This window comes from Gasterosteus aculeatus, chromosome 20 (assembly GCF_964276395.1).
Source record: "Gasterosteus aculeatus chromosome 20, fGasAcu3.hap1.1, whole genome shotgun sequence".
In the NCBI taxonomy this organism is placed as follows: Eukaryota; Metazoa; Chordata; class Actinopteri; order Perciformes; family Gasterosteidae; genus Gasterosteus; species Gasterosteus aculeatus.
In genome coordinates, this window is record NC_135707.1 from 6,777,716 (window position 1) to 6,805,182 (window position 27,467).

Genomic DNA, 27,467 nt, shown 5'->3' on the forward strand with positions numbered 1-27,467 from the left:
GGACCTGAACAAGCATTTTCGCTGAGGATTCGATCTCCATCACTGGGTATTCTTCCTATTTGTTTCTTTTCGTCTGCCCATTGTTTGGAAACGTAACCTTACTGAAAACAAATAAAAGCGTTTTCTGTTTTTACGCACACATCTGCTTTAACAGATGTTAATACACTTTGTGTGATACTGGCCTCCACTGCACATCTGTTCATAGAAGAAGGGGAGATGAAAAGATGCCCACTCTTTGCTATCATTGTATTTCATTATATTTCGCCCCAGTATTCTCTGATAACAAATGTCTGGATGGAGGCATAAAAGATCATTTAAAATCTACAAACAACAATTGGGGAAAAATAGGCTACCAAACAGCTTTGACGTGTCTTGTTGTTGTTTTCCGTTAGTCTTGCTCGGTTATGCTTGTGAATTGTTGTCATATGGTTTGTGACATTATTGTCAATGATCGAAACAACAAATTCAATAAAGTATTGAGCTTTGTAAATGTGCCCCAAAGGTTCCACCCCACCATTACTCTTTAATGCACTTTTGTTGAGTGTATCCAGATGGACGCAAGAGACCAAACCAATCTAAATCAATCATTGATAAGTGGACTCACATATTCACAGTGTAGTTTTGGCCCCCTGAAATGACCATCTCCCATCTTTTCCTTGCTGTTGAGTAAACAACAAGGAAAGACCTCTAACAATTAACATGTGCACTATCAACCAAGGTGAAGCAATGCAATGTCATTTTTCTACAGAAGAAATAGGAGAAACAGAAATAAATCAAGACTGCATGGTGTATATACTGTATGTATTCATTTGTATATTTTAATTGAATCAACAAGTCATAACGGTATTCTTTAGTCCATGAAAAGTACATATAATTTAAAAATCCACACTGTAAACAATACATCAATATCAACATCCCTACAATCAATACCTCTCCTGGCGCCTCCTGGCTGTGTCAAAGAAGCTTACTCATAGAGTAAATAGATAACACATACACAGACAGACAGATACAGTATGTGCTTCTTAGCATTGGCGAAGCTCCGATTTTGCCGTCTCTACTATAATTCACAACCAAGTCTTTAACCTTCAGTTTTTGTGATTAACGACGCTTAGAGATGTGTAGCCTTTAACTCCGCTCCGTTTTCCCGCTGGATGCTGGGCTGCTTGATCACGTCCCCGCTGGAGGAGAAGCTCTCCGCGGGATCCGGGTCAGGCAGATGCCAGTGGATGAAGACCAAATACATGAAAGTCCCCATTACGCCTCCCACAAGTGGGGCCACCAAGGGTACCCAGAACCAGTAGTTGTAACACCTGGAGAAAAGACAGGGAGGAGTTCAGAGGATGCTTTTTTATCTAATCTAATCATGTATCAAAATGTTCTACATTGACACTGAATGTGTGATTTAAACGGGATTTCAAACAGACACATGGAGAAGTAATACCAGCAGCTCTACAGAGCCTCATTTCGCTCAGTGTTTTGGTAAGGGTTTGCACTTGCAGAGGCAGAAGCAGATGTTTTCAGCTCTGTTACAGGCTAAACTAATGATTTGCTGTTAGAAATATTACTTTCTAGCTACTTGCTAATATCAAACAACATTAGCAAGCAGTTATTATTATTTTTTTTTTTGCAGTTGGTGGCAGTTTGCTATAAAAAGACCAGTGACTATTGATTTGCCCCCACAGATTGGATTACAACACAGCTCTCTGTCTGCTTTATACGGTAAGAATGCTCTGGGGATCAGGTTAATTGGGGACTTTAAATTGCCCGTAGATGTGTGAATGGTTGTGTGTCTCTGTGTAGCCCTGCGATTGGCTGGCGACCAGTCCAGGGTGTACCCTGTCTATCGCCCAAAGTTGACTGGGATGGACTCCAGCCTCCCCACGACCCTGTATGCAGGATAAGAGGTTTGACGATGGATGGATGGACTGTAAGAATGCCGTTATTTCCTAAGACGTTACTCAAAACAGCTTTGCAAGCCGTAACGCGTTAGCTGTTCGTCCCTTTTGTTCAGCACTATTTGGAGTTAATCTGCCACCTACTGGACCGGAATCAACCTATGCAGCTCTAAATATATTATTTTACACAAAGAGTACTTAAAGCTGCAGAAGTATACAGGCAGAGGTCGCAACAAATCCTGCCACTTATAACCTCTGACATATTTGAGTTTTGGAGAAACAAAAGGTGACCTGTAAGTGCAAACAATGTCCCCTTTAGATTATCAGTTTCAACAGTTTGCAGATTAAATATGTAGCTCCGCCAGTAAGGCCTTTGAATGATTGATATGAAATATGCAATCTTGAGGTATATACCTGGTCAGTTGTTTGTGTTCGGTGCTTGTGCGCCTGCTAGGATACTTACGTGAATACCTCAGTGCCCCAGCCTGCTGTCAGTGTGAAGAGGCGAGGTCCCAGGTCCCGAGCAGGATTTATTGCAGCACCACAGTTGGCTGACATGGAGATGGAGATCCCCAAGACGATCGCTGCCACTATGGGAGCAATCAGCTTTGAGGGAGCCGGGGTGTTCCTCTTTTCCTCCAAACCGAGGATGCACAGCATCAGCATGCCAGTGCCCACTACCTAATACAATAAGCACAGAAGCAGCAGATTACGATCCCGTTCAAATCCTGATCACGGTTTTTACGAATCCACTCACTGACCTGGTCCAGAAAACTTCGTCCTAAACTCAGGTACTCTGACGGATACGTGGCAAATATAGACGCTGTCTCGTTTGCGCCATAAACAGTCAATACTCCTCCACTAAACTCCATTATGGCATCTGAGATAAAAACAGAAAGAATGAAAATCAAGAAAAACAGAGGGACTTTAAAGAATCATCCATTTTTAGCTCAATGATAACGTGTTTAAAGGGGCAGAAACACAAACCATAGTAGACCAGGAAGACGAGGGCTGATGCCAGATAGGCCCCCAGCACCTGGCTGAGGCAGTAGGGCACCAGCTTTCCCCACGGCACCTGGCCCAGCACGCAGAAACTCAGAGTCACCGCCGGGTTCAGGTGAGCACCTACGGAGAAATAAAACCAAGGAAAGGTAATTAAATGTTGGATTATTTGTAGCTGTACAGTGTGTCAACTAACTGGTAGATCACAGACTGAAGACTGAAGACGAGATTGACGAGGCCTCTTTTCAGAGAGCGTCAGATTTTAGGGTGATGTCCAGTGGTCAGAGTGCGAGGACAGAATACTGTTGTTCATCATTCAATGATGACAGTTTAGCCGTGTTATATTGTTGACTTGATTTAACTTACCTGAGATGCCCTTGGTGAGGTATGTAGCTGACATCACACCCACAGAGAAGGCCATGTTGGCCGACAGGAACTGGCCTTTAGATTCCCTGCTCGTCTTCACCTGAGCCCCAGCAGCGCAACCAAAGAGCTTCAGGGGAGATGAAGAAAGAAGAAGAGAAGTATCTCAAGTCTGGATACAGGAAACAATATTTCCACGTAAAGGGAAAAAATACATGTGCACATTCAGTAGTGATTATTCCTCCCTTAGTGATTGATTCATTATTTATAAGAAAAGAACATTTGAGTTGTCGCGGAAAAAAATGCTTTTGTTCGAAAGCATTTAGAACATAATATGCTGTCGCTATCATAGACTTTCCAATGACACTGTCCACTTCTTATCTAAATTGCCCCATAAAACACCAATCTGACTCCACACCCCACATGAAAAGGGGGCAAACACACATACATTATATCTGTTCATCTCATAAAAACCACATCTGCAGTAAAGGTAATATAACGTAATGACCAACTGAGGGCTAAATGTTATTTTATATTTATTACAGGCCAAGGTTACATTACAGAGAGTCATGGTACCATAATAAATCATTTAAATGCCATGGTGTCTCAGTCTGAAACTTCATTAATGGTTGTAATGTTATAAGTAAAATAAATATTCAAATTAAGTAGAGGAAACATATATAAAAAAATAAAATCCATCCCATTTTGTGGGATTTTTTAAACTAATTATTAACATTACAGTTCAGACTTTGGAGCCCCTTTAACAATACTGTTGTAATATTACAATTGGCTACCAATTTTTTAAATTTTTTAAAATTAATACTATATAAATACCTACACACATGTTCAAATGCATAACTTCATATGACCAAAAATAAAGAATCATATAAATAAAAATGATATTCTAGAAAATGTTTCATGACAGTCCTTGACATAAAATGTTAATATCAACAATATTTTTATGGTCTAATCAGTATATCATTGTTGTGGTAATTCCAGTGGAAGTGCACAGATTGGGGAAAGATAATCTCGAGGGACAATGTTCAGTGCTTGATTCATTTCCATTTAAGGAATATAATAACTATAATAATAATACTCTCATATCCAATATAGCCACAACAAAGAACTACTAGAATGTTGCATTACAAATGAAATACAACCTTCATGATTATGCAGCAGCATTAAGTTACAATGAGGCTGCGTGTACAACATCCAAATACAGTTTGTGGGAACCGTACTAGAACACAAAATTAAACAACGTACAAAATACAAAAGCAAACTTAAAAACCTGATTGTCACTTACCAGCAAGACAAAAGTTCCCAATATCTCAGCCATGCACTCCCTCACCAGGGCATTCTTCACCCTCACAACACGGTGATTCAGCATTGGTGGGCTTTAATCCGTCTTCTGACCACACAATAAAACGCTGATGTGAGTGCTGGAGGTCTCAGTGCTGATGCAAAATGTTTTTAGTCAGAATTTCTGAGCATCTAAGGACCTGCGTTCTGCATCCTACTTCTTCCACTTCCCTCCCTGGTCTTTATCCACAGCTGGTCAAACACTATTACTTATTTATTGGGTAGTCACACTTCAGGATTGGCTGGAGCAGAGCGCGTGTCCCTCACCTGTTGGAGGTTAAAATTGAAAGAGGCCATAAATAGTTGATGATAATAAGATGATAATAACGCAGATAATATAAATCTATTTACACACACACAGTACCATATTTACGTTATCAGAACCCCTGATCACAACACCTATGCAACTGAGTCACCAATGTTAAATCATTGGTGCATATTTTACTAATGTTAGTTTGCATACAATTCTTTGTGCAGTAGTTATTCCTTATTAAAATGAAATGTTATATAATACAGTAGTTTTCTTTTTACTTTTGCATATTTGTATTTACATATTATCACTTTTTATTACTCATATTATTCACGATTATTCTGCTTTAGTTACTCGCCCATGGACCACGGAATGTAAATTAGCATTCTTGCATGTTCACACCTTTAATTTTACACAGATTTTCCTAATGTGCTTTGTCACTACTAGATAAACTAATTAAATAACACAGAGATATAATATTTGTGGATAAATCACAAGAAGGAAAAAATTAAATACCACCTGAAAAGATAAAATATCAAAACGGAAAATGATCTCCATGGAATTCTAGTAACAAAAACAGCCATAAATACATGAAATGCAAAAGATATTACTACCGGTGTGGTGAAACGTTCTTGGTGATTGTTGTTTTTGGGTAAGGAAGTTAACTGGGAAGATCCTCTTGTCACCAGAAAGAAAAATGTCACTATGACTCCTCTTTACTGAACTCCGGACTCCTGATGGATTATGTGACCCAAAAAATTGCTGCGTGAGAGTGAAGCGGGTTAAGGTTGATAATGATGACTGTCACACAAACAATATGTACTGTTATATGATACCATATGAAGATTACGTCTGACGAGCGGATTCTACTTGCCTTCTTTTGATAATGCTTTGATTTCTATCTTTTCACGGTCTTATATTTTAAGTTTGGGAAAAAAAAATATTAATGTAAAATAATGTGTCTCTCAAAAACATAAACTTTGACATGGTTTGTATAGAGAATGATAGTTAATTACGTCTTATCTTATTATATCTCATTTGTAGTATATTTTGTTTGGTAATGTGTAGAAGGACAGATTCACATTCACATTTGTCAAAGGGCATTTACTGTATATCAGAAAGATAACATCATATATAACTATCACCCTTCGTATGACATAAGAATAAAAAGGGACACTTTAAGTTTGAATTTATTAAAAAGCAATATAAACTCTTTCTTCTACTCCATTCATACTATTTGACAACATGCACATTTATTTACAGGTGCTACATTACAGCGGAGAAAAGCATATTTTACAAAAGTTAGTCGATTTGACAAAGATATGAGTGGATCTTAGTTATGAGCTGGTAAGGAAACATCAGAGGCTTTGAGGTAGATTTAATACTGTAAATAAAGTTAGACATTTTCTTTGACTTTGTCACATGACAATTGATTTTCCTTCATTCATTTGTTATAATAATTGCAACTTGTTACGTTGTCATTAGAAGCAGACGTCTCACTTATATCGTGTTTGGTTCTTAGGCACTAGTGCACGGCTTTTAGTTGCTTTACTGTGCGCAAAGCACCTCAACGACCCTCATGTTTCCACATGTTTAGGTGTGCGCCGGAGCACCACGTCCACGGGGCCAGGGGGAAGTCCTCTGATCAAAGTCCAGGCCTCCAACCGCCTCATCCCCACCACGCTTGTTCCTTCAATCTGCTCCACCTCATCACCAGGTCGCACCTTGTCCACAGGACCCCCTGAAGGTAAAAGGTGGATTTAATGAACATGACTGTAAGCAAAGAATCCAAATCAGCTGTCTTGGCACCAACACCCAACATGAAATTGAAAATAAAACATTTATATGGATGTCAAACTAATTTCAAAACAAATCAAATACTGCAGAGAAAAAAGTTGTGAATGATTGAATATTAATGGACTGGAGGATTATAAAAGTATCTACAAATAAATACATTACATCTGTCATGTTCAATTGCATTTCTAATTTGATTTGTATTGACAGGGATAGATGGAAAGTACATATATAAAGAACAGAGAAATGCTTTTATTTTGTTCTGTAGCGCCTCCCAGAGGGAGAATAACAGGTTGAGAGCCAGAGAGGTAAACTCGCAGCAGACAGGATGAAAAGGTATATAATGATATCTAAATATGGAAACCTAACATGTTGGGTTGCAAAATCGTACTTAGGAGTGAAATTTGTTTTGAACCTTAACAATTGAGTAAATCAATCACTTTATTTATTTTACTTTATTGACACGAGACATCTCAAACTTAACGCTGCAGCAATTTGTGACACTTAACGAATAACGAAGTCTGTGCCTGAGTCTGTGCCTGACCTCACCGATGCTATTGTGGCCGAATAGCAATATTGCAAATTGTTTGAGAGTTTTAAAATAAATTTCAATTCAATTTCAATTCATGCATTTATTTTATTCTGTGCAGATCTGACAAACTGCGCCTCAGTTCTCACCCTGGAAGATCTTCTGTATAGTGAGTGGTCGGTTCCCAGATTTGGAGCCTACACCTCCCTCCAGGCTGAAGCCCAGATCCCTGGTGTTCTTCTCCAGGCGCACACACACATGCTGACCTGAGAGCGGCAAACGCAAAAAAACAAACAAACGGATAAAGTATCTCCTTTCAAGCTGCTGCAGCAGAGGGACTGTTGTCTTCTCAGAACTCCGGTAAAGGACCACCTCTCACCTGTCTCGTTAAACTGAGTCTGCGTTTGTTCCGGAGTATTCGTCTCCGCTGGCTTCTTACAGACACTGCTCATTCCTCCCCTCCTGAAGACCACCACCCCCATCTCCCGAGTCTTTGCTCTCCTCAGGACCCTCACGGCCTCCCAGTGGGTGTAGCTGCACAGCGTCGTGCCGTTGATTGACAGGACCAGGTCCCCTTCCCTTATGGAGCCTTCCTGGGCTGCAACACCCGAGGGAAACACCTTGTGAACCTGAGGGGAAGAAATTCAAGGACAAATGATGGAGACTTAAGACGACGCTTTTAAATATTTTTCAGGAGAAATCAGGGAGGGGGGTTTTTCTCACAGTGACGGGCTTGTTCTGGTCCACGCCTCCCGCCATGCTGAAGCCCAGTCCTACACCCACGTCCTTATGGAGAACCACCACCTGCACATCGTTACAGTCCTGCAAAAAGGAAAGGCGGTCAGAATGACTGATTGACCGGGGTGTCCCTCGCATTGGGAAAGTGACCACATTCGTGGCGACGTTTAGATCGTTGACTCGAGTCCACAAAACGTTCACCAAACCTGAGTGCTGTCCCCCGCGCTCATGACGTCCTCCAGAAGCTTGTCGAGCTCCTCGCTGGGCATCACAGACACAGAGGAGAAGGCCGACATGTCCGAGCTCAGCGAGGCAGTCCGGCGGCCGCCGGTAGATTGCCACTCATCGATATCATTCTCCGACTCGCAGTCAACTCCAGCAAAGTTACGCAGGTCGGCGAGACTGCAGGGAGGACAGACGAGAGGTATGAGTTTATTAGGTCGACAAATTGTTGGAAGGAATACTTCCAACAAGAAATGGGACGTATAACGGTACCAACCTGACGCAGAAGCTCTTGTGATCTGACTGGCTCATGTTACTAGTGATGGTCACCGAGGACTCTCCGGAGTCTGAATCATAGTTTGAATCCTCGTCCCTCTGCGTACTTTCATCATCGTCCTCATAATCATCTTCGTTGTCATCCCAGAGCACAATATCTGGTTTCAAACCAGCTACCCAGGCATTCAGGTCCAACAGCTGTTTCTTTTCATGTGCGTGGGCTGTGTTAAAATCCGGTGAGATGAGACCAGGGAGGTTGCTGTGGGAGGAAGAAGCGAGGGGTCGAGGGGGAAGCCACGAATCTTGTTTGGGGATTCCGGCCGCCGCTGTGAGTACTGAGGTACTTTCATTGTTACTGTGAGCACCAGGAAGGATGTTTTCAGGTTGTGCGGTAGGCGTAAGAACGGGTGAGATGTACGGAGAGTTTGTTGGAGTCTTGTCTTCGTCGTTTACAGGTGACGTCAACCTAGCGGTTGTCGTTTCCTGCCCACCAGTGGAGTCGGGCAGGTGAGAAAACAGTGTTTCCTCGCTTTGCTCCTTGCAGCTCGAGGTTGTGTGAGAATCAATCTCGTCTTTGTTAAAGTTTTTATGTTTCCTTTGAGCGCCTCTTTTTAGCGGGATCTTGAGGGTGGTCTTGAGATTGGAATATTTACCAAAATCAGCACAAATGTTATTGCTATCCATTTCTTTTCCTTTGTTCTCTTCCCTCCCTGATCTTAGACCAATCTCATCCACGGAAAAAGACCTATTCGAACCAAGGCTTATTTTACCTTTCAATTTATCTTCAGTCTCATCATCTGCCTCCCCCCCCTCTTTTAATCCCTCCCACCTGTATTTCGATCCACCTATTGCTTTCTCTGACCCACTCTTTTTCACTCCTTCATTCAGCCTGCTGAAATGTGTCGGCACAGAAAAGGCCCGTCTGGACATCAGAGCCTGTCCTGCAGCCAAACCCTGGGCTCTCTGTGTGAGAGCCTCAAACTGATGGATCTTATTTCTCACACTAGCAGCCGAGGCTGAGAATTTATTCTTCTGTGGTGATTTTCTTGTCACTTTCTGTGGGCTCGGATCAAACACTTCTTCATCAGAGCTGCTCATTTTTAATTCTGTAATTTCACTTGTCACGTGATCTGTTTTTTCCCCTTGTTCTTCAAGCCGTTCGGTTCTTTCTCTCGGTGTCCCGTGCGTTCCATTAGTCTCACCTTGATCCTTACTTCCACTCCCCATTGCTTTTCCTTCCCTCGAACCAGACAAATCTCTCAAAGAAACTGATCTCTCTTCTTCTGAAGAACTGTTTGAACGTGGGGGGGCAGTAATTCCCGCTGTAGCCCTTGCAGATCGTATCTGAGCTGCTTTCGAGTCTCTGCCCCTTGCTCTGTCAAGGGACCCGAAGCCCTTTTCCTCTAACCCTCTGTGACCTCCCCCTACCTCTGAGTACCTGCTCTGGATCGGTCCTTGCCCCTGTACCCCTGACCGTCTCTCGCTGGTCGTGCTTGTCTGTGGCACAAAGGAAGCCTCAGGACAGGTAGTGTCTTCCCCTGTCCAGGTGATGGACTTCCTGCGGTGCCATGGACTGACGCTTCTGTTCTCTCCTGAGGAGAAACGCCTGGGGAAGGTTCCGCCTGAAGCCATCTCATACGACATCTGCTGTGGCGAAATGGAGGAGAATGCGCTTGTTTCTTTGTGATGGGACGTTGCAGTGGTCGAGAAGCAATCCTCCGGTTTTCCCAAACCAGCCGACCCGAAGAGTTTCTCTATCCGCTCCCCTATACTCTGACCTCCTTCGGGCCCAAACAAATCTGTCCCTCTGACACCAGGGCCAGAACCGGACAGGGACCTCAACCTAGTGGGGAGAGATTTACCTTTACTGGTCCTGTCCAGAGTATGTCTCATGTGACTCACTGGGCTACTTTCTTGAACGTCACTTGTACCAGCAGGGTTATAAGCCTTTATTGGAGACTTCATCCTGCCCCTCGGGCCTTCGAATTCAGTCCTTCTCTTTTCCTCGCCTCGCTTGGTTTGCAACATGAATGCGTCCGCAATTCTCCCTCGATCGGGGCTCGATGGCCAAACTCTCCGATCCAGACTCATACTTCTGCCTTCCCGGTTGAATCTCCTCTCGTGTGTCCGGCCCTGGCTTTCAGACGCAGCGTTACATTTTTTACTCATGTCAGTGGCAGATCCTGGGACAGTTGTGGCTGCTGTCCCATTCTGGTTCAGCTCAGTCGATATTTTATAGCCCGGCGTATCCTCTTTCTCACAGTGACCTTTTTCCCTGCTGCGACTCCCAGTCCTTGCTTGATAACCAGTGACTGTGCAATCCCCCTCTTTGGTTGTAAAATCTGTGTCAGTATTCGTCCTGTATCTCTCTCTCTTGCCGACCTCGTCAGCACTCTTCCTTTCGTCTTCCAAAAAACCTGATGGTTTCCCAACACCTGGCCTGGAAGCGAGACTGTACGAGGGTGAATTAGCTGAGCGGACAGTAAAGCGTTCTCCTGTCCTCTGGTTGTCATACTCTCTCACTGGAGCAGGCAGCATGGACAAGTCCATCGTCTGAGAGTAAACAAAGTTAATGATCTGCTGTCTAGGGCCAAATCCCAGAAAGCGAGTGGAAGAATGGACTGGATCTCTAAACAATTCCAGGCAGCTGTCTTTTAAACGGTAATCTGGAAGCAGTTTGTGTGAATGCAGCAGCTGCAAGTGTTTAAAAAGCTCCGTAAAGGTGGTACAATTGCAGCCCTCATCAGTTTTCACAGAAACAAATGCGGCATTAAAAAAGTTTGATATTTCTGCAATGCTCCTGATGATTCTCTATTGTGTGTCCTTGCAGGGATGCCTCTTCTTCTTCTTCTTCTTGATGTCTTGTTATGCTGTCCCTTTGCAGTCTTCGATTTCCCGGCACGACTTCAGCGAACAGCTCCCGTTGCCTGCCGAGCATAAAAATGGGCAAAATTTCTATCCTGAGAACAGATTGGGATGGAATGTTGTGATTTGTGCATTGCGGTGGCTCTGGCTCCCCGAAGTGGTCAAATTGGAACACAGTTGAGACACGGTTGAGAACAGTGAACACAACAGAGAATAAGCATAAAGTAGATAGTGAATGGAGGACATATCAAATTCATAGAAAAAATAAATGGAAACAGAGGAGCATGAGGTTCAAAGAGCCAAAACAATTACAACATACTCACTCGTATATGTTATCTCTGCTCTCTGACATTCCCCTCATGCTGGCTCAATGAGCCCGTTAAAAGAACACAGTGTGTCTCAACAATTCCCTGTTGCGCACACACACATCGCATTGGTTGTTTACACAAGCAACATACTCGTCACTACCTGTCATCTTCAGCTAAACCAGAACCGAAAACCGGAAGAACCAACCTAACAGCAATCCACCCAGAAAAACAATGCATCCAAATTCCACTATCAGTGCAGCGTGTATCGGTCTCGGACAAGAGAGAACCGACCGAAACCCTGCGACGGTGTATTCAGGGGAAATTATTCGATAAATTGGACAAACATGAGGATTGATTTACATAAAGCCTGCTGAGGGAACAATCAGGCTCATCAGGGACTACAGAGCCACTCAGATACTGTACGTGGGCCGGTGAAACCGTGAAATCTTTATCATTAACCAGGTCAGAATTATGATTAAATCATCTCTTTTGAATGATTTGAGCCCAATCAGGATTTACCGTATTTACTGTATATGAACAACAGGACAAAAACAATCAGATAAGCTGCGCCTGTGTCCTTTATGTAGGTTACAGCGCATAACTGTTAGCGACAGTCCCTATGGTGCTTTCCGATGCAGGTGAGTCGAGTGTCGGCTTACAGAAACACCTGTTCTGCGAGGTCACAAACTCGGTAACCGGGGCAACGCGGCACTCTTTTCATTAAACTCCGCTCGAGCGGATACAATTGCACCCAGACAAAAAACAACAACACATGTATTCTCTCGCATAAGTCTCTCACAAATTAACTTATTAATCAAAAATTCACAAACACATGTGCCTTACCTTCTCCTGGCGTGACTTGTGTACCTGTCCAGCTACCCTGTGTTGACACGGCTTCATAATGAAGGCAGTGCTCTGTAATGACATCAGCTCCTATACAGTAACTCGTCTCTCTTCTCTTTCCATCAGCTTTAAATGACGGAGTGAGTACAGTGACGCAAACCTGCCATACTGGTTTATCCTCTTGTCTCTCTCTCTCTCTGTGTTTCTCTCTCCTCCCCCCTCCAATTGTTGTTTTCTCCCTCTTTTTGTTCTTCTCACAGGGTAACATTCCTGACTTCAGTTAAGTGTGTAGTAACCAGCTAAACAGCTCAACACACACACACACACACACACACACACACGCGCTTACATGTACGCCCTTTTTGTCGCTGCAGACTTCAAACTCAACCTCACACACGAGCATTTCATAGCTCAGGGGGGAGAAGTTACAGGTCAGATCATAGTGTGAAACGGAACAAGAAAGACATTTTCCAACACAGGCTTATTGTATCACCCCCACCCTAAGACAGACCCAAGTATAATCACCCGGGCTGAGCAGGTATCAAAATACATAATAACAGAGCGGCTTTAATAGGAAACGGGGACGACAAAGAGCTTGTGTGGAGCCCGACATATCGGCAGGCGTTCATTTTGTGAACGGTGCACCTCTCGTATTCAACAAATCAAAGAGAGGGAGAATCTGTGGGACTGTAATGCGGACTGAAGGAGTGAAATGCCTAAGATTGGTGATAGATGTTATCTATACACAGGAAGAGGGAGAAACCCCAGGAACAAGAAGAACAAGAAGCAAAATACAAAGAATTGTACCTGCAAGAACTGAATTTTGCAGAGTGGGGAATGTTAACAACAACCTTTGAGGAAGCAGACAGATATTTAACATGTTTAAATGACTAACAATCACTTACAGTTGTGGCTGTCATGTTGAGGCTCGTGTTCTTACTGCTACTTTTCTGCATGCACCTGCTTCCTCAGTGACAAGAGGAAACTGCGGTTTCCGAATCAGTCTGCTGCAATGCTAAATGAGAGACGTCTTCAAGTCTCTCTGGGTGAACTGAGTCAGAGACATTAATCCTAGGTCAGGTCTAAGGGCCGTAATGATCCAATCAGAGGTTATCCATTCAGACACGGGGCTGGTAGGTCGCGTGGTCTTCTGGGGAAAGAGATAAGTCTGTGAGTAGAGATAAATAGCTCCAGTGCGACTCCACAGAGGCAAACCCTTGTTCTCAAACAGAAGAATGGCTGCCTGTGTCTCTGCAGCATGGACCCAAACCACTGTCCTGCTCACAGAGACACTGATTCAGTACATTCATTCTTTAGGGTGTAGGACTCTGAGGCCCTCGCGAGAAAGGCGGATATAAGCAGCCTGCAGGCCATTCAGTGTCAGGCAACAGAGAGAGAAAGCTTTGAGATATTTCCTGGTCTCCAACTTTGTTTGAGTAGCCGGACTGTAAATGATTGATGCCGGCTTTTCTTTTCTTTTCATCGGCGTTTGTTTGTTGACCGGGTCACAATGAAGTCGCTGCCAACAGCAGGTGGCGGAAGAGGCCAGAGGAACGTCAGCTCTGACGTCACGCCCCACGAGCACAGGTCACCTGACCAGCACGGAAGTCAACAAACCGGCAGGGCGGCGACGTGTTATGACGGAATGCACTTGGGTTACTTCGCCGCCGTCCGTCCGTCCGTCCGTCTTTCGTTCAACAACTTCGGTTTCACGCGTTTTAAAAGCGAGCTCTTCAATGAAACCGTCGGCCTTTCGCGTGTCACACGACGGACGTACTTTGCGTAAGTCAGCGCGCGTCGGTTAGTTAGTTTTACGTTGACGTTGAAACGCGCCGTGTGAGGATGCGCATCGATTCTCTTCTTTCGAGCGTTAACGTGGTGCTCGTAATGGCGTTCGGTAGTCTGGTGAGTCGCTTTCCCTTCCTCACAGAGTAAGAACATCTCAAGTCCACATTTGAGTTCCAGCGACATGTTGAATTATTCAACGTTAAACTGCTTTGGCCTCAATGTTCAATGCAACATAACTTTACTTAGTCGAAGATATCCACATATCAGCTGAGCACTGAGCAAAAAAAATATAGCTTTCTAAACAAATATATCTAGTTACCTTTTCTCATTGCATAAGAAAATGCAACTTGAAAAGTGTAGCAATACTTAGGGTAAATAGTATTTTACGTTATGTCAAAGGAAAATTATATGGTTCAAGAAAAAATACTCAAAAAAATGTGTTGCATTGAAATGAAAAAATATGTGAAATACTGTGTATCTTTTATTAGTTACCTCTGTTTATCATCCACTGGCATCCTGTACACTATGTTTATAAAGGGTTAAAACGTCGTCCCAACTCTTCCCTCTAGGTGTTTGTTCTGCTATTCATCTTCGTCAAGAGACAAATAATGCGATTTGCCATGAAGTCTCGTAGAGGTCCACATGTCCCTCTCGGCCACAATGCTCCTAAGGTACCACGCAATCCTGCAACGAACCAGAAGTGAGATGCTGTTCAAAGACTTGCTGACTAATAGTTACATTATTGTGTGTGTGTGTGTGTGTGTGTGTTGTAGGAGCTGAGACAAGAAATTGAAGCCAAACTGGGCCACGTCCAGAAAGTCCACTTTGAGCCTCGACTGCTGTGGCCAGAGGATGACTGGCTAAAGCAAAGTGTCCTGTGTGGTTAGTGGGGCACAAAACAGACACACACACACACACAACTGATTCCTGATTGTGCAAAAGTGTGCGCAACAATCTGTGCGTGTGTTGCAGGAACCCAAGACTGCGTGTACAGGGTGAGAGCGCTGGATGCCATCAGAGACACTGGTAAGCTTTGCTGTCACTCCTCCTACTGCGGCTCTGTTTTGTTGCCATGACAGACTTTTACAAAACCAGCTGCCCTCCAGATCTCCCTTTCCGTGAACTCGGCGGCGCGCCCGCAGCCGTGACCGGTAAGAGACTTCGGACGTGGCTTCTGCAGCTGCGAAACTCCCACTGTATGTTCCAGGACAGCCTGAGGTCCCTCGTGGACACGGTGCTGGACGGGTACAGCAAAGCGCGTCACGGGGCAGAGGTCAGTGTCTTTGAGTGCGACTGTCTCACATCACGTAACGTGCAATGCGATTGCACGAAAAGCTAACAAATGTCTGACGTCCAGCCATCTGCTCCGGTTTGTGTCTGAAGGCTTTTGGTGAAGCAGAATTTTTGAAATACCACGGCGCTCTGACTGAATTGGCCTCTGTGTGAGTCAAACCACCCTGTCCCACACAGCGCTCCCATACAGCTCTCCTTTTATGCTAATCCCAGCGTGGAATGTTAATTACGCGGCGGCAACAACAATCCTTTTCTCCGCTCGCTGCTTCAGGGTCAAGTCTCAGAGCGGCGGCAGCACTCCGACCCAGCGGCACCAGTCCGCAGCCAAAGACCTAACCAGCCCCACCGAGCCCGCCAGCTCCTCATCCTCCCCGACCCAGACCACCTACCTCACATCGTCAATGCAGCAGCGCAGCAAGCGGCCCAGGAACTTCCTGGAGCTGAAGAACTTCAAAGACAACTACAACACTCTGGACAGTTCGTTCTGAGAAGACGTCCCAACAGGAAGGTCAAAGACGAGGGCGAGCTGTCGGTGATTAAAGTGCCTGCAGAGGGCGACAGGGGACCAGATAGTTTAGAGTAACGTTAAAAACACTGCCTTCGTATACCCAAACGTATTTCCTGGTTTACAATATAATGCATATCAGACTCAGTGCTCCTGATCTAAGTGTAGCCCATGCATTTATTCATCCGGTATTGATGCATGTGCTCTGTAAGTAAGTAAGTAAGTAAGTAAGTAGGGTTGATTTGACCAAAATGGGGTTATGCAACGGCATAAGACAATCAGTATTTATTGCACAACGTAAAGGCCTATTTAGACGTGTTACTATGACCCAACTGGATTAAAACATGCTCATAGTTGATACCTAATGATTGTTTGAAAAACACACACTGCTTATGTCATTTATGTTTACATCTATGTATGTCACAACTTGTATTTCAGCTGTGACATTTCACGGCTTGTTTTTGCCTTAAACATCTGTTTTACAGAAGCCATACTTAATTTAATGAATTTTGATGAGCAAGTGCTATTTTTATTGTATATTAGCTCTGCCAGTGTGATGCAATTGAGCAGTATTCCAGTAAATGAATGCATTCTGAATGTTGCACCAGGGGAAGTCTCTTTTTAAAAGGTAGGCATGCCTGCAGATATCTGAACTGCGTTTCCTTTGCTATTCAGGGTTCCCATGAGGTGAATAATTGTATTTTCTGTAGTTGTTGTTTAAGTTGCAATCCAAATAAAAACAATGACAGACGGATGAGATGTTCTTACATTTCAGCACAATGTAGTCATTTATGGTGCGTAGTGTCCAGCTGAGGGCGCTCCTTCATAGTAATCTTAATATATATATATATATCTCTTAAAACAGCCTTCTTCATTCTAGTAACAAATCAAGAGGCATTACATTCATTTTCAGTAATTTATTTGGAAAACCACAAACAAATACAGTCACAGATTAAAATGTACTTCATTAAACAAAGACTCATAACAGTCTGCCTAAAGGTTTATTTTCATATATAAATAAATACAAGGGAGAAAGTTGTTAGGTAGAACATAACGTAAATCACATTTAAATTATTTACAAAATAAGCTGGAGGTTCAGGCAAAGCGAGAGAACTGAAATGCTTTACAAGGAATTTGTACAATAATGACACTTCTATGAAGTAATCATTTTTACTTTTGCTTCTTTGCCGTTTCAAGGTTTAGGTAAGTGCGATATCGTCGTATGGGGGTTATAAATATTATTTAAAAACATCACAGGATGTTGACCTTATACAAACCTTAGTCAACTTTAAGCATCTTCCTGTTGACTCAGGGGAGTGAGTATTGATTACACATGAAGTAGATCATCTGGTCCACGATATATAAAAAAACAACGTTAGCTTGGTTAGCTATGTTTGCTACATTGCAGTCTATAAGCTTCATAATGTCATAACCTACTTTGGCAAACGGGCAGCATAAGGGAACACTTTCATACAGTACACAGTATTATACTCATGAACAAATGCACATCTGTACGCTTAATGCGTCTATCCTAAAGCTCACACGCTCATTCTTTATGCACGGACGCACAGCAGTTCCCTTCAAGAGGGTTGGTGGCATAAGTTGTAGTGTTTCAGTTTCAGTCCAGGAAGCTCAGCTGAGACCACACACACCTATTGAAAAGGGATCAGACGGGGCCGTAGAACTGCCGTTCAGCCTTAGCCCGCATTGCAAAGATTTGGTGGTTCCTGACAATCGCTGTATTTCTTCTGCGCAGTCGCTTCATGACTTGATCTCAATGACTTTGATGAAAGGGAGTGGTTTGTTGGATGAGTTGGACGGCTTGATTGGTTTGCTGCGGGGACAAGAGGAAGAGACATGAGTGGACTGTATGTCAAAACAGTAAATACATGCGACTATATTACTGTGCTGACAAGTGGCTAAAATGAGTGGCTAATAGGGGATTGATAGGGGGGTTATTTTCATGTATGTGTGTGTGCGCACAAACTGTATCTTGTGACTCATTTCACCAAATTTGTTAAATAAAAATACCCCCAAAACTCCTGCGTGACGACAGGCCCGGTAGGACGAACCACATGAAGAGGAAAAACAAAATGAGTTACCTGTAGATAATCTGGGGGTTGCGCTCTGATGAAAGGTAGGAATTTGACCGTTGTCCTCCCAGGAAGTAGTCCATCTGGTCATGCATTTCTCGGTTCTACACAAACAAAAGGTCAGGGGTCAGTCCACATTAGTAAATAAATACAAATAACGAATGTGGCCACAAAACAGTTGCATCTTCTTCCCTTTCAAATCTCCTAACTGTCTGCAGATATTTTATTTTATTTCCTTTCTTCAGTTTAAAAACTGAAATCGACTGCAAATCTTTATTCTAAATTTGACTCATGAATCTTTTTTTCATGATTAAAAAAAATGTAGGAGATGATAATAAGCAGCATTCACCTCAGCCTCCAAGAAAGCCACTTTCTCCTCCAGCTCTTTGATCACGCGGTCCCTCTCCTGGATCACCATGCGAGAGTTCTGGAGCTAAAGACGAGAAGAAGCACAGTCAAACACTCGGTAAATCCTGCACAAAGACGAACGCGGACACAGTGTGTTTGCTTTTCAGAGCCTCCCACCTGCGCGCCTCACCTGTTCAATCATGTGCCGGACTTTCCTCTGCTGGCTTTTCAGCATGTCGTCCAGATGGTGTATCTTTTCCCTGAGAATAGCCACCTCCCGCTCCAACTGCTCGGCCCTAAAAATACCCGCAGAGAGTTAGAACCCGCAGCACGCGATCTGATTTCCTGCTGATTGATACGTAATCATTCATGCCGTTGATGTGTTTGCGTTGGCTGACCTTTGCTCCCCTTCCTGGCCTTCCTCTCGCAGCTTGCGCAGTTCGCCCAGTTCGTCCTCGCGGCTGCGTATGGCCTCTCGCAGGGTGGTGCTCTCCTGCTGCATCCCTGTCAGCAGCCTCTGGAGCTCCTCTATGCGCTCGTCTTTCTTCTCGCTGTCCTCTTCTGTGATCCTCATCTTCTCCCCCTCGACGAGGAGACACTCTTTCAGCCTGCGGCTTTCAGCCTGGAAGAGAGAGGGCAATCTTTATTGCTTTAGTTTACAGAAATGCAGTGCGGATTGTTTGGGATGATTCACAATGGACGTAGAAATAAGCTCTGAATATGTGTGTGTTTACCTGCAGCCTCTCTTTGTCTTCTTGGTGTTTCTTCTCTGCTTCCTGTAGCTGTGCATACAAGCGCTTACTGACCTCCCTCAGCTTGGCACTCTCAGCTTCTTCATCTGCTTCCTGGATGACAGAGAACGCAGTGCGGCTGTCAGATAGGTGATGTAATGTGTCCCGATACAAATCAAGTCGAGAATTCTTTTAAATCACAATTACTGAGCTGTGTTCAAGCAAAATTGAATACTTATGTTTTTTTTGTATTTTCATCTCGAAAATTAAAACGCATTTTACGTTAATCTGCCTGAAAATAAGACCGGATTCAATGTTCTAAAAGAATATGACAGTAAAATGTACACATGAATGGCCTCAAAACAACTATTCAAGATGGATAGATAAATGCTTCCATTGGAGCTCAGTGGGTTTGGCTTTCATGCGGAGCGGCCGGATCAGAACCAGCGTTCTCTGCCTAATTTCTGCAACACTCACTGCGAGTGAGCTGCAGCGTGAGTCACAGATAAATGCTGTAATTGGCGCGAAAACTATTGAACCAAACACAATGGCGACAGCTCTGTTTTGTATTTGTACACAAGGTTACTGACGTGCAGATAGTACTAGTGGGTGTGCTGTGTGTAGCTCAAAGACAACAACAAAACGCTTAAAGGAAAAGTATCTGTGGAATGCTGGGAACAATGGGACGGGCCTCAACACAATAACTGCTTTTGAGAAACATTGTGTGCTGGTACTCTCGCTTGTGTAACACACCCTGGGGTGCTATATAATATTTATGTCCTGATGTCATTTTAAACCTGTCCTTTTCTACTATATGACATATCTGTTTGTCCGTCTATTTAACTTTATACCGGTGTGCCTCTGGCATCTGATCTCCTTACCGGCATCACACGAAACACCCATTGTTCAGAGGACACGTTTCCAAGTTAATTTTTCACACAAATACTTTTTTTTTTATTTTTACGTATTATCATTTGTCGGCCTTGAGTGCTCACCTGTGCGTCGGATGTACGCCTTGTGCTCGAGGACGAGGCGCTCTTTCTGAAAGGGAGACCAACTTTCCACCCGTTTGTGAGCGACTGGGAAGAGAAAAGGAGGAAGTCGGCCCGGGCAGAGTGAGAAAGGGAAGCACACAGGATGTACGGTTGACAAAGGCACGGGGCACGGCAAAGCCGCTTAAAATACACCCACCTTGTTTTTGGCTGCCATCTGCTCCCTCAGCGTTTTCAGGCAATACCTCACCTACGTGAGACACAGACACATTGTGAGTGACACATTTCTTTAATTGTATTTGAATACGCGTATCTATGAAGTAGTGAACGCAAGACGAAACCTGTCTGGCCGCTGGGAGGAATTTACATGCGAATGTGCAAATAATCATTGTTACGCCATCCAGAGGAAAAGGGTTGGGAGGCTGTGTGTGCGTTTAAAATGTGTGTCGGAGCTCCAGTAGATCCTGTCCAGAGACTTTATGAGTAACTGGTTATCTGTTCAGGAAAACAAGATGCAAAAGAAAGCAGAGCGGGCTGGAAATATGCTAAAAGCTGGTGGTCCCAGTCAAAAGGAAACTCAGTTCAGCCCGCTCTCTTCTCAGATTACAACACGGTTAATGTGTTTGTGTTGGCTGACCTCCTGTATCTGGGAGACCTCGTCTGACAGCATCTTCAGGCTCTCCTGGTGTTTCTGCTGCTCTTGTTTGCGGGCTTCCAGATAAACCTGGAACAGGGACGGACGGAGGATGTTAAACACTGACGTGAGCGTTAAAGCAAACACACACACACACACACACACACACACACACACACACACACACACACACACACACACACATACACACACAGCGTCAGTTTCTTCCAAAAGCAACAGCCACACCCACCTTGATAACCTCCACCTGCTCCTCTTTGCACTTGATCGGCTCGGGGTTCAGAGCCGTCCAGTCATTGGCCGGCTGCACGCGTCCGATGGGCTGAGGGTGAGAAAGCGGAGGCGTTAGCGATGCCGCGGCGCGCACTCCGTTGCGTCAGGATGGGTGTGATACATCGGCAAACGTCGTCACTGCGCTTCACTATCGCTCGGCGGTGCCAAAGCAAATACTTCATGTTTCCGTGTAACCGACTGTGAGCCTCTATAATCACAGCGCAGGGACATTTCGTCATTATCGCCATGGAGACAAATCCATAAACATCTGGTGCTTCTTTGGAAGCAGCGTTGGGACTAAAGCATTATCACAGACACACAGGACGAGGTGGGGAGACCTCATGTAACTCAGTACACACTCAGCACAGTGGTCCAATTTATGTTTTTTTCTTTGTCTAACTTTTGGCACCGTTTGGTCTTGTGACATTTTGGGCGGTTCGTGTTAAAACCGTGCACTTGAAATGCTGTGAACGGCACCTCCAAAGAAAAAACAGTGCTACTGTGTCTTCTGTCTTTAAGGCAATCTGTCCGAGTGTCGTCTATTAAAGAGGAAAAGTTCATTTAGATAAAAACCTAATGCAATAAGCCATCATTTGTCCAAAGGGAGGGAGGGATGTTGTTACAGGCAACCCTTTCAATTGAAGTTTACCCTCCAGGTTACAACCCGAGCCATCGCGTGCAGGCGGTCCTTACCTTGTCTCTGTCTCTGTGCTGCTCCGCGCCGCGAGCGTCCTGCCTCTGGTCGTGCAGTGTGAGCCGCAGGCGCCTGCACCCGTCCTGCGAGAAACAAGGGGCCACGAAGAAATGAGACGATGGGGCGAAGCCACAAAGGGACCGTTATGTGAGGGAAGAGACGGATTGAGGCGGTGAGGGGAGAAGAAAGAGGAGGAGAGACTGAGTCACACTCACGGATCAACAACAGAGGAGGGAGAGAGCAGCAAGTAAGAAAGAGGGTGTAACAGCCCCCCCCCCCCCAAAAAAAAAGAAAAAGCGAAAGTTTGTCTCACGGCAGCACAGAGACAGATTGTTTGAATTAAATTGTGTGCCGCGGACGTTAGAGGGACTTCAGGGGGAATCTCTCCAGGCGCTTGCAGCGCAGCGGCTGGGTTTCTGGGAAAGCGGGCGGATAATGTGATGTCAAGCAAGAACGGGTCGTTTCCATGGAAACAGAAACCTCACCGTAGCACTAAACTCCCGCACACAATGTGAGTGGGAAGAGCTCGTCAGAGACAAAACAAACGCTTTGCAAAGCAAAGACACCTTTTCAGCTGTTTTCTTTGGTTCCAGGAGGCGCGTTGATGGGGGGGGGGAGCCTTTAGTGGAATGTGGCCGGATGTGTGTGTGTCCTCCTCCATTAGGGGGAACTCCCCCCTCCTTGTATACAAGTATGCGGATGTGAGGGAGAGGAGGTCAGGGACATTACAAAAGTCGGCCAAAAGTCTTCTTTTGTTTGTCTCGTGTGTTTACTGTGTCCACCTGGAATCTGAATCATGTCAACTAGGAGACACGGATCAGGCAGAGACGAAATGCCTGCAGTGTTCTGTTGTGGTTAAATACTTTAAAACGTAAACAAACGCACACGTGCAAACCGATGACTCAGCAGCAACGTTACACACAACGCATTCATTGGTGATATATTAAACTGGCCTAAACATAATAAATAATGAGTCTTTTGAACAGTGTAAAATAATAGTATTATTATAAAAACAATGTTTTGGTCCATAACTTTAGACTGTAAGCTTACCTGGATGTCGATTTAGTAGCGTCTTCTGAGCTCTAGGTCATATTACTCAAACTTTGTCTGCAGATAAAGTTTTTTGGGATTGCATCGGCGTTCAAGAAAATACTACAACTTTCTTTCTGTTATTTTACTTTTTTGTATTTGTACACAACATCTCTGACGTGCAGATAGTACTAGTGCCCTACTTCAACTCCAATGTTTTGGCGGCTCGGCGTTAACTAGGTGGTAGTCGGCATGTCTGCTTCGTGCTTCTCTCATGCATTGAAACCATGTGTGATGCGCAGAATGCGGCGGCCACGAGCCAGACGGGGGAAGTAAAAACTGAGTTCGGCCGTTTAACGCAGAGATAAAGAGCGGAGGGAGGTTATGAAAAGTCATGTGTTGTGTGGAGCCTGAGAAACAGGAGCGGTGGTCCCACTCAAAACGAAACTCAGAGAAAAGGAAAATAAAAATCCTCCACTTGTTCAGCGTGCTCTCTTCTCAGATTACAACACTCGGAAGCCATTAGAGGAGGGGGACGAGGGGAGGGGGAGGGAAAGGGAGAACAGTGAGAGGGTTGTTAGGATGGAATCCATCATTGTTCAACTTCAACTCTGGTTCGTAGACAACCGAATAAAAGCTCCGCTAATCCTGCTGTCAACTTTATACACACTTGTCTCTCTGCCTATTTTCTTTCATATTGACACACTCAAAAAAAAAATCTTTTTATTCCACCTTCAAAAGAAAACCTGTAAAACTGGATTTCCAATGAACAGAGACAAAGGGAACCAGCCGGATCTGCTAATGGAAGATGATGTGTGCACGCACACACACACACACACACACACACACACACACACACACACACACACACAGAGGCAAATGCCCGCACAAATATACACCCAATAAAAGTACACAAACACCAGCGACACACTGGCTTTATAACCAGACAGAAACCTGAAACCAAGCACACACACACACACACACACACACACACACACACACACACACACAGCATTCACACTGCCGGACAAAGAGCACAATAGATCACGGGGTACGGCCGGCTGACGGGCTTTAAGGGTGAGCAGCTTTTTTTGTGTTGGACTTTTGGCTTCAGGAGGCCTGTACATCATGCTAGTTGAATTAGCTGAGAGGTGAAACCGCCAAACCTGCCAAGGTTGCTGATAAACAGACAGAGCTTCAAGGTAAAGAAAACAAGAAATGTTCCCTCAGAGCTAAAAGCCACTTCAGGAAAAGAACGCCATGGGCAGATTCCACAGCAACACACGCTGTGCCTACAGGTGTTGTACCTGCGTTCCACAAAGATTGTGTATTAAAAACCTCGGCCTGAATACCTGAGCTGCAGGGAACATCTCAAACCCAGACCTGTAATGTTTGCCATTCGCACAAGGAATTTTTGGACTGTTGGTCTTTTATTTTCCTTCGGCTTAATGATTAATCAATAAATTAAGAAAAGATTAAACAGATTAATCAATATTGGAAATAATTGTTAGCTGAAGGTTTTCCTAAAACATGTAGCTAAAGATCCAGTACATTTTACAGGGTACAGACACAAACAGAGGCGACGCACTGGGAGGTTTGCATGTGTTTAACATCCCGTGAGAACATCAACAGGTGAACGTGGATCGTAAACTTAGTCCAGGGTCTGAGTCACAGAGGCACTAATTTCTCTTATCATAGTTTGATCAATTATTTTGTCTCTGGGTCTCTTCCTGCTCTCTGTACCGTGCGAACTCTGTGGGACCGTTTTCCATTCGTACCCATAACGTCACACACTCCTGACTGAGGTGATGTCTCGGGGTGAGGGAAGACAGAAGGAATGTGTTAGGTCACAGGGGAACCAAATGCCTGCAGGGACGCTTGTGGCATTATTCAAAAAGTGCCCTCGCAAGAGAAAAGAATCTTCTCAACGCGCTCTGGTTTTAGGGAGGAAAAACTGCGCCGCAAGTTTTAAATTATTCCCAAAGAACCGCTGGATTTTTATCGCTATTATGAAGTTTAGAGTAACTATCCGTGTCGACGCCAAACCTCGCTGTTTAATTTTAGATCGTATGATCTCAGTTCCAGGAAACACAGTTGGCAACAAAACTCCCACTGAAGTCATTTCCTAGCTACACATTCCCTCTCCCCATGCATCCTTACGGACTGACCCCTCCTCACCCTCCTCACCCTCCTCTGATGAAGGGTAGGGGTTCCTTTTTTTCCAACAACAACTATTACACGTAGAGGTGAAATATTTCTAATGTTTCATTTAGTCTGACCTGAATAACTTTATCAGGTATGTAAATAAGTTGGCGGCTGACTATTTGACTTTGATAAAGATCACTGTTTTCCATTTACAGCTCACGCAAGTATGCTGTCATATATTACAGATAAAACCCGAGTTCCACTTATCGTTTCCAGAGAAATTCAGTTTATTAGGTGTGTGAGTGTGGCTCTTCCCTCTGTGGACTCTGACCTTTGTTGTGTAGTTACGCAACGGTAACTGACATTTAAGTCTAGACCATTGGCAATACAAATCTGTCAGATCCTGCACTAATCACTCTAATCCCAGTTAATCTAACATAATCGCGGTGAAGAGTATTCACCGTAATGGCCTTCTTTAGAGGTTTCCATTCGATACGAGCTCCGTGGGTCTGTATCGACCGCGGCGGGAGGCTGCTGATAAGGTGAAAGCGTCGTGTTGCTCTGCAGACTCATAAACCACACATTACCCATTACGGATGGCCGAGGTGGATGATTAAACCTGTACGCTGCCCTGCACAGAGGATGATAAAGCTCATTTACTGCACCGTGACGTGGGTGGCTGCCGATCGTCCATTGACAGCACAAGTATCTAATCTGGCTTCAGTAGGCTCCTCGCGCGCAGGCGGTGCACGTATACTGCACAAGAAGCTTTGTCTCCTGAGCGTCGACGTCTGTCACAAGTGCAACCGTAAGCCCTTAAATGATGAGGGAGGAAGGCAACTGTGACAGGAACAGATGTTACCTGGACTAAATCTGACACGGCAGCCTATGTTTGTGTGTGTTGAGACTTTGGGGGTTACGGGCTAATGCTTTAATTAGAACGAGGCAGGAGACGTGAGAGTAAATACACCACTTAGAGGAAATTAAGTCCCAACACAATCGTAAAAAGAAAAATATATATACATATAGATAGATAGATAGATAGATAGATAGATAGATGGATAGATGGATAGATGGATAGATGGATAGATAGATAGATAGATAGATAGATAGATAGATAGATAGATAGATAGATAGATAGATAGATAGATAGATGGATAGATGGATAGATGGATAGATGGATAGATAGATAGATAGATAGATAGATGGATAGATAGATAGATAGATAGATAGATAGATGGATAGATGGATAGATGGATAGATGGATAGATAGATAGATAGATAGATAGATAGATAGATAGATCATCCAACCAACGTGTGATTGTGGAGACACTCACCCCTTGCTCTGGATGCCGGATGTCCTCCAAGGTGCACAAGCTTCTGGTCACTCCGTTCATCTTCGATGGAGAACGAAACACAACTATAGATAAATAGATAAATAAATGAAAGCGGACTCTAAACAGGCTCCGTCCGTGTGTGGGTTCGAGTTCCTTCTGTCTCTCTGCTGCCGCGGGTGTGCGCGTGTATATGCGTGTGTGTGAATGTGTGTGTGTGTGTGTGTGTCTCCTCCCCTCTCCTCGCATTCTAACTTTGTCCACGTCACTCGTGGAAGTGAGACACACAAAAACAACACGCCCACAAAACCGAGGGATCCGGGTGTGCGCGGAATGTCTGGGTGGGAGGTGGGGGGAGGGGGGGTTCACCTGGTGCGCTACACCCACTTCTGGATCGATCGATGGTGATCACGTGATGGGCGCGCGGTGCTCCCGGGGTGCGACGCTTCTGACCCCGAGAGACGGTCCGCTCGGTTTACGCAAAGGCCGCTATCATTTATTCATCAGGTGGAGACTGAACCCGTTGGAGTCTCCTCTTAGGTTACACGCTGCATCGTTTGGTACCCAGTGATTTAAAAGACTAACAGATTGTTGTTACAGGAAATGTAAAAAAAAGTGTGACGCGCCGTTCTTATCAATATAATCAGAATAATTACATATGTGTTTGTTTTGTTGTTTATAGAATTTTTCCGGCAAGTTTAAAAAAAATGATTTTTACCATTTCAAGTTTGATTTACATAGATGGCGCTAGAAAGGATTCATCCACCACAGTGCACATCACGCTACTGTTTATTATTATTATCATTATTATTATTATTATCATGTTGCCCTTTGGTCGTGTGGTCACTGCAGCAGAAACATTTCAGTTCAGTACTTATAAACATATAACCACATAAATAACTATACAACTTAAAAAAAAAGAAAAGAATGCAGACTTTCTCATTGTGACAGTTTAAATGAAAATAACTGTTTGGTATGCACGTCATTAGCAATGAAAAGTACGCAGCAAAAACATTGTAATTCAATCAGGCATGTGAATGTTTCTAATTATTTGTTGTCAAAAGTCAGATGACAGGCAGCTTATTTCCAGAGTGGACTGAGGTCACGCTGACGCAGCACTGTGGTCCGGGCCAACACACAGACCTT

The 27,467-nt window shown here is 44.2% G+C and overlaps 4 protein-coding genes across 6 annotated transcripts; 1 reads left to right on the forward strand and 3 right to left on the reverse strand.

The window, feature by feature from the left end:
- Positions 1-796: 796 nt before the first annotated feature.
- Positions 797-4,789, reverse strand: aqp10a (aquaporin 10a). Its single transcript, XM_040165366.2, has 6 exons — positions 4,564-4,789; positions 3,264-3,390; positions 2,883-3,020; positions 2,657-2,775; positions 2,359-2,576; positions 797-1,310 (listed from the first exon to the last, which is right to left on the reverse strand). The coding sequence occupies exons 1-6, from the start codon at positions 4,645-4,647 to the stop codon at positions 1,109-1,111; spliced, it is 888 nt and encodes a 295-aa protein (XP_040021300.2). The 5' UTR covers positions 4,648-4,789; the 3' UTR covers positions 797-1,108.
- A 1,254-nt stretch (positions 4,790-6,043) lies between these two features.
- Positions 6,044-13,489, reverse strand: LOC120810633 (uncharacterized). 2 transcript variants are annotated; one of them, XM_040165365.2, is made up of 7 exons: positions 13,350-13,489; positions 8,430-11,355; positions 8,137-8,332; positions 7,916-8,014; positions 7,572-7,821; positions 7,342-7,458; positions 6,044-6,610 (listed from the first exon to the last, which is right to left on the reverse strand). In XM_040165365.2, the coding sequence occupies exons 2-7, from the start codon at positions 10,976-10,978 to the stop codon at positions 6,447-6,449; spliced, it is 3,375 nt and encodes a 1,124-aa protein (XP_040021299.2). In that variant the 5' UTR covers positions 10,979-11,355; positions 13,350-13,489; the 3' UTR covers positions 6,044-6,446. The 2 variants fall into 2 exon arrangements, with proteins under 2 accessions (XP_040021299.2, XP_077950918.1); XM_078094792.1 differs by lacking the exon at positions 13,350-13,489 and adding an exon at positions 12,445-12,730.
- A 453-nt stretch (positions 13,490-13,942) lies between these two features.
- Positions 13,943-16,784, forward strand: ltap1 (lipid transport auxiliary protein 1). 2 transcript variants are annotated; one of them, XM_040165367.2, is made up of 7 exons: positions 13,943-14,349; positions 14,802-14,903; positions 15,006-15,114; positions 15,205-15,258; positions 15,339-15,505; positions 15,616-15,674; positions 15,797-16,784. In XM_040165367.2, the coding sequence occupies exons 1-7, from the start codon at positions 14,287-14,289 to the stop codon at positions 16,011-16,013; spliced, it is 771 nt and encodes a 256-aa protein (XP_040021301.2). In that variant the 5' UTR covers positions 13,943-14,286; the 3' UTR covers positions 16,014-16,784. The 2 variants fall into 2 exon arrangements, with proteins under 2 accessions (XP_040021301.2, XP_040021303.2); XM_040165369.2 differs by having other exon boundaries at positions 14,024-14,226.
- A 148-nt stretch (positions 16,785-16,932) lies between these two features.
- tuft1a (tuftelin 1a) lies at positions 16,933-26,566 on the reverse strand. The gene is made up of 12 exons (XM_040165930.2): positions 26,325-26,566; positions 21,813-21,896; positions 21,079-21,168; positions 20,832-20,918; positions 20,394-20,444; positions 20,198-20,281; positions 19,206-19,316; positions 18,870-19,093; positions 18,662-18,767; positions 18,473-18,556; positions 18,133-18,227; positions 16,933-17,864 (listed from the first exon to the last, which is right to left on the reverse strand). The coding sequence occupies exons 1-12, from the start codon at positions 26,382-26,384 to the stop codon at positions 17,792-17,794; spliced, it is 1,149 nt and encodes a 382-aa protein (XP_040021864.1). The 5' UTR covers positions 26,385-26,566; the 3' UTR covers positions 16,933-17,791.
- Between the last annotated feature and the right edge of the window lie 901 nt (positions 26,567-27,467).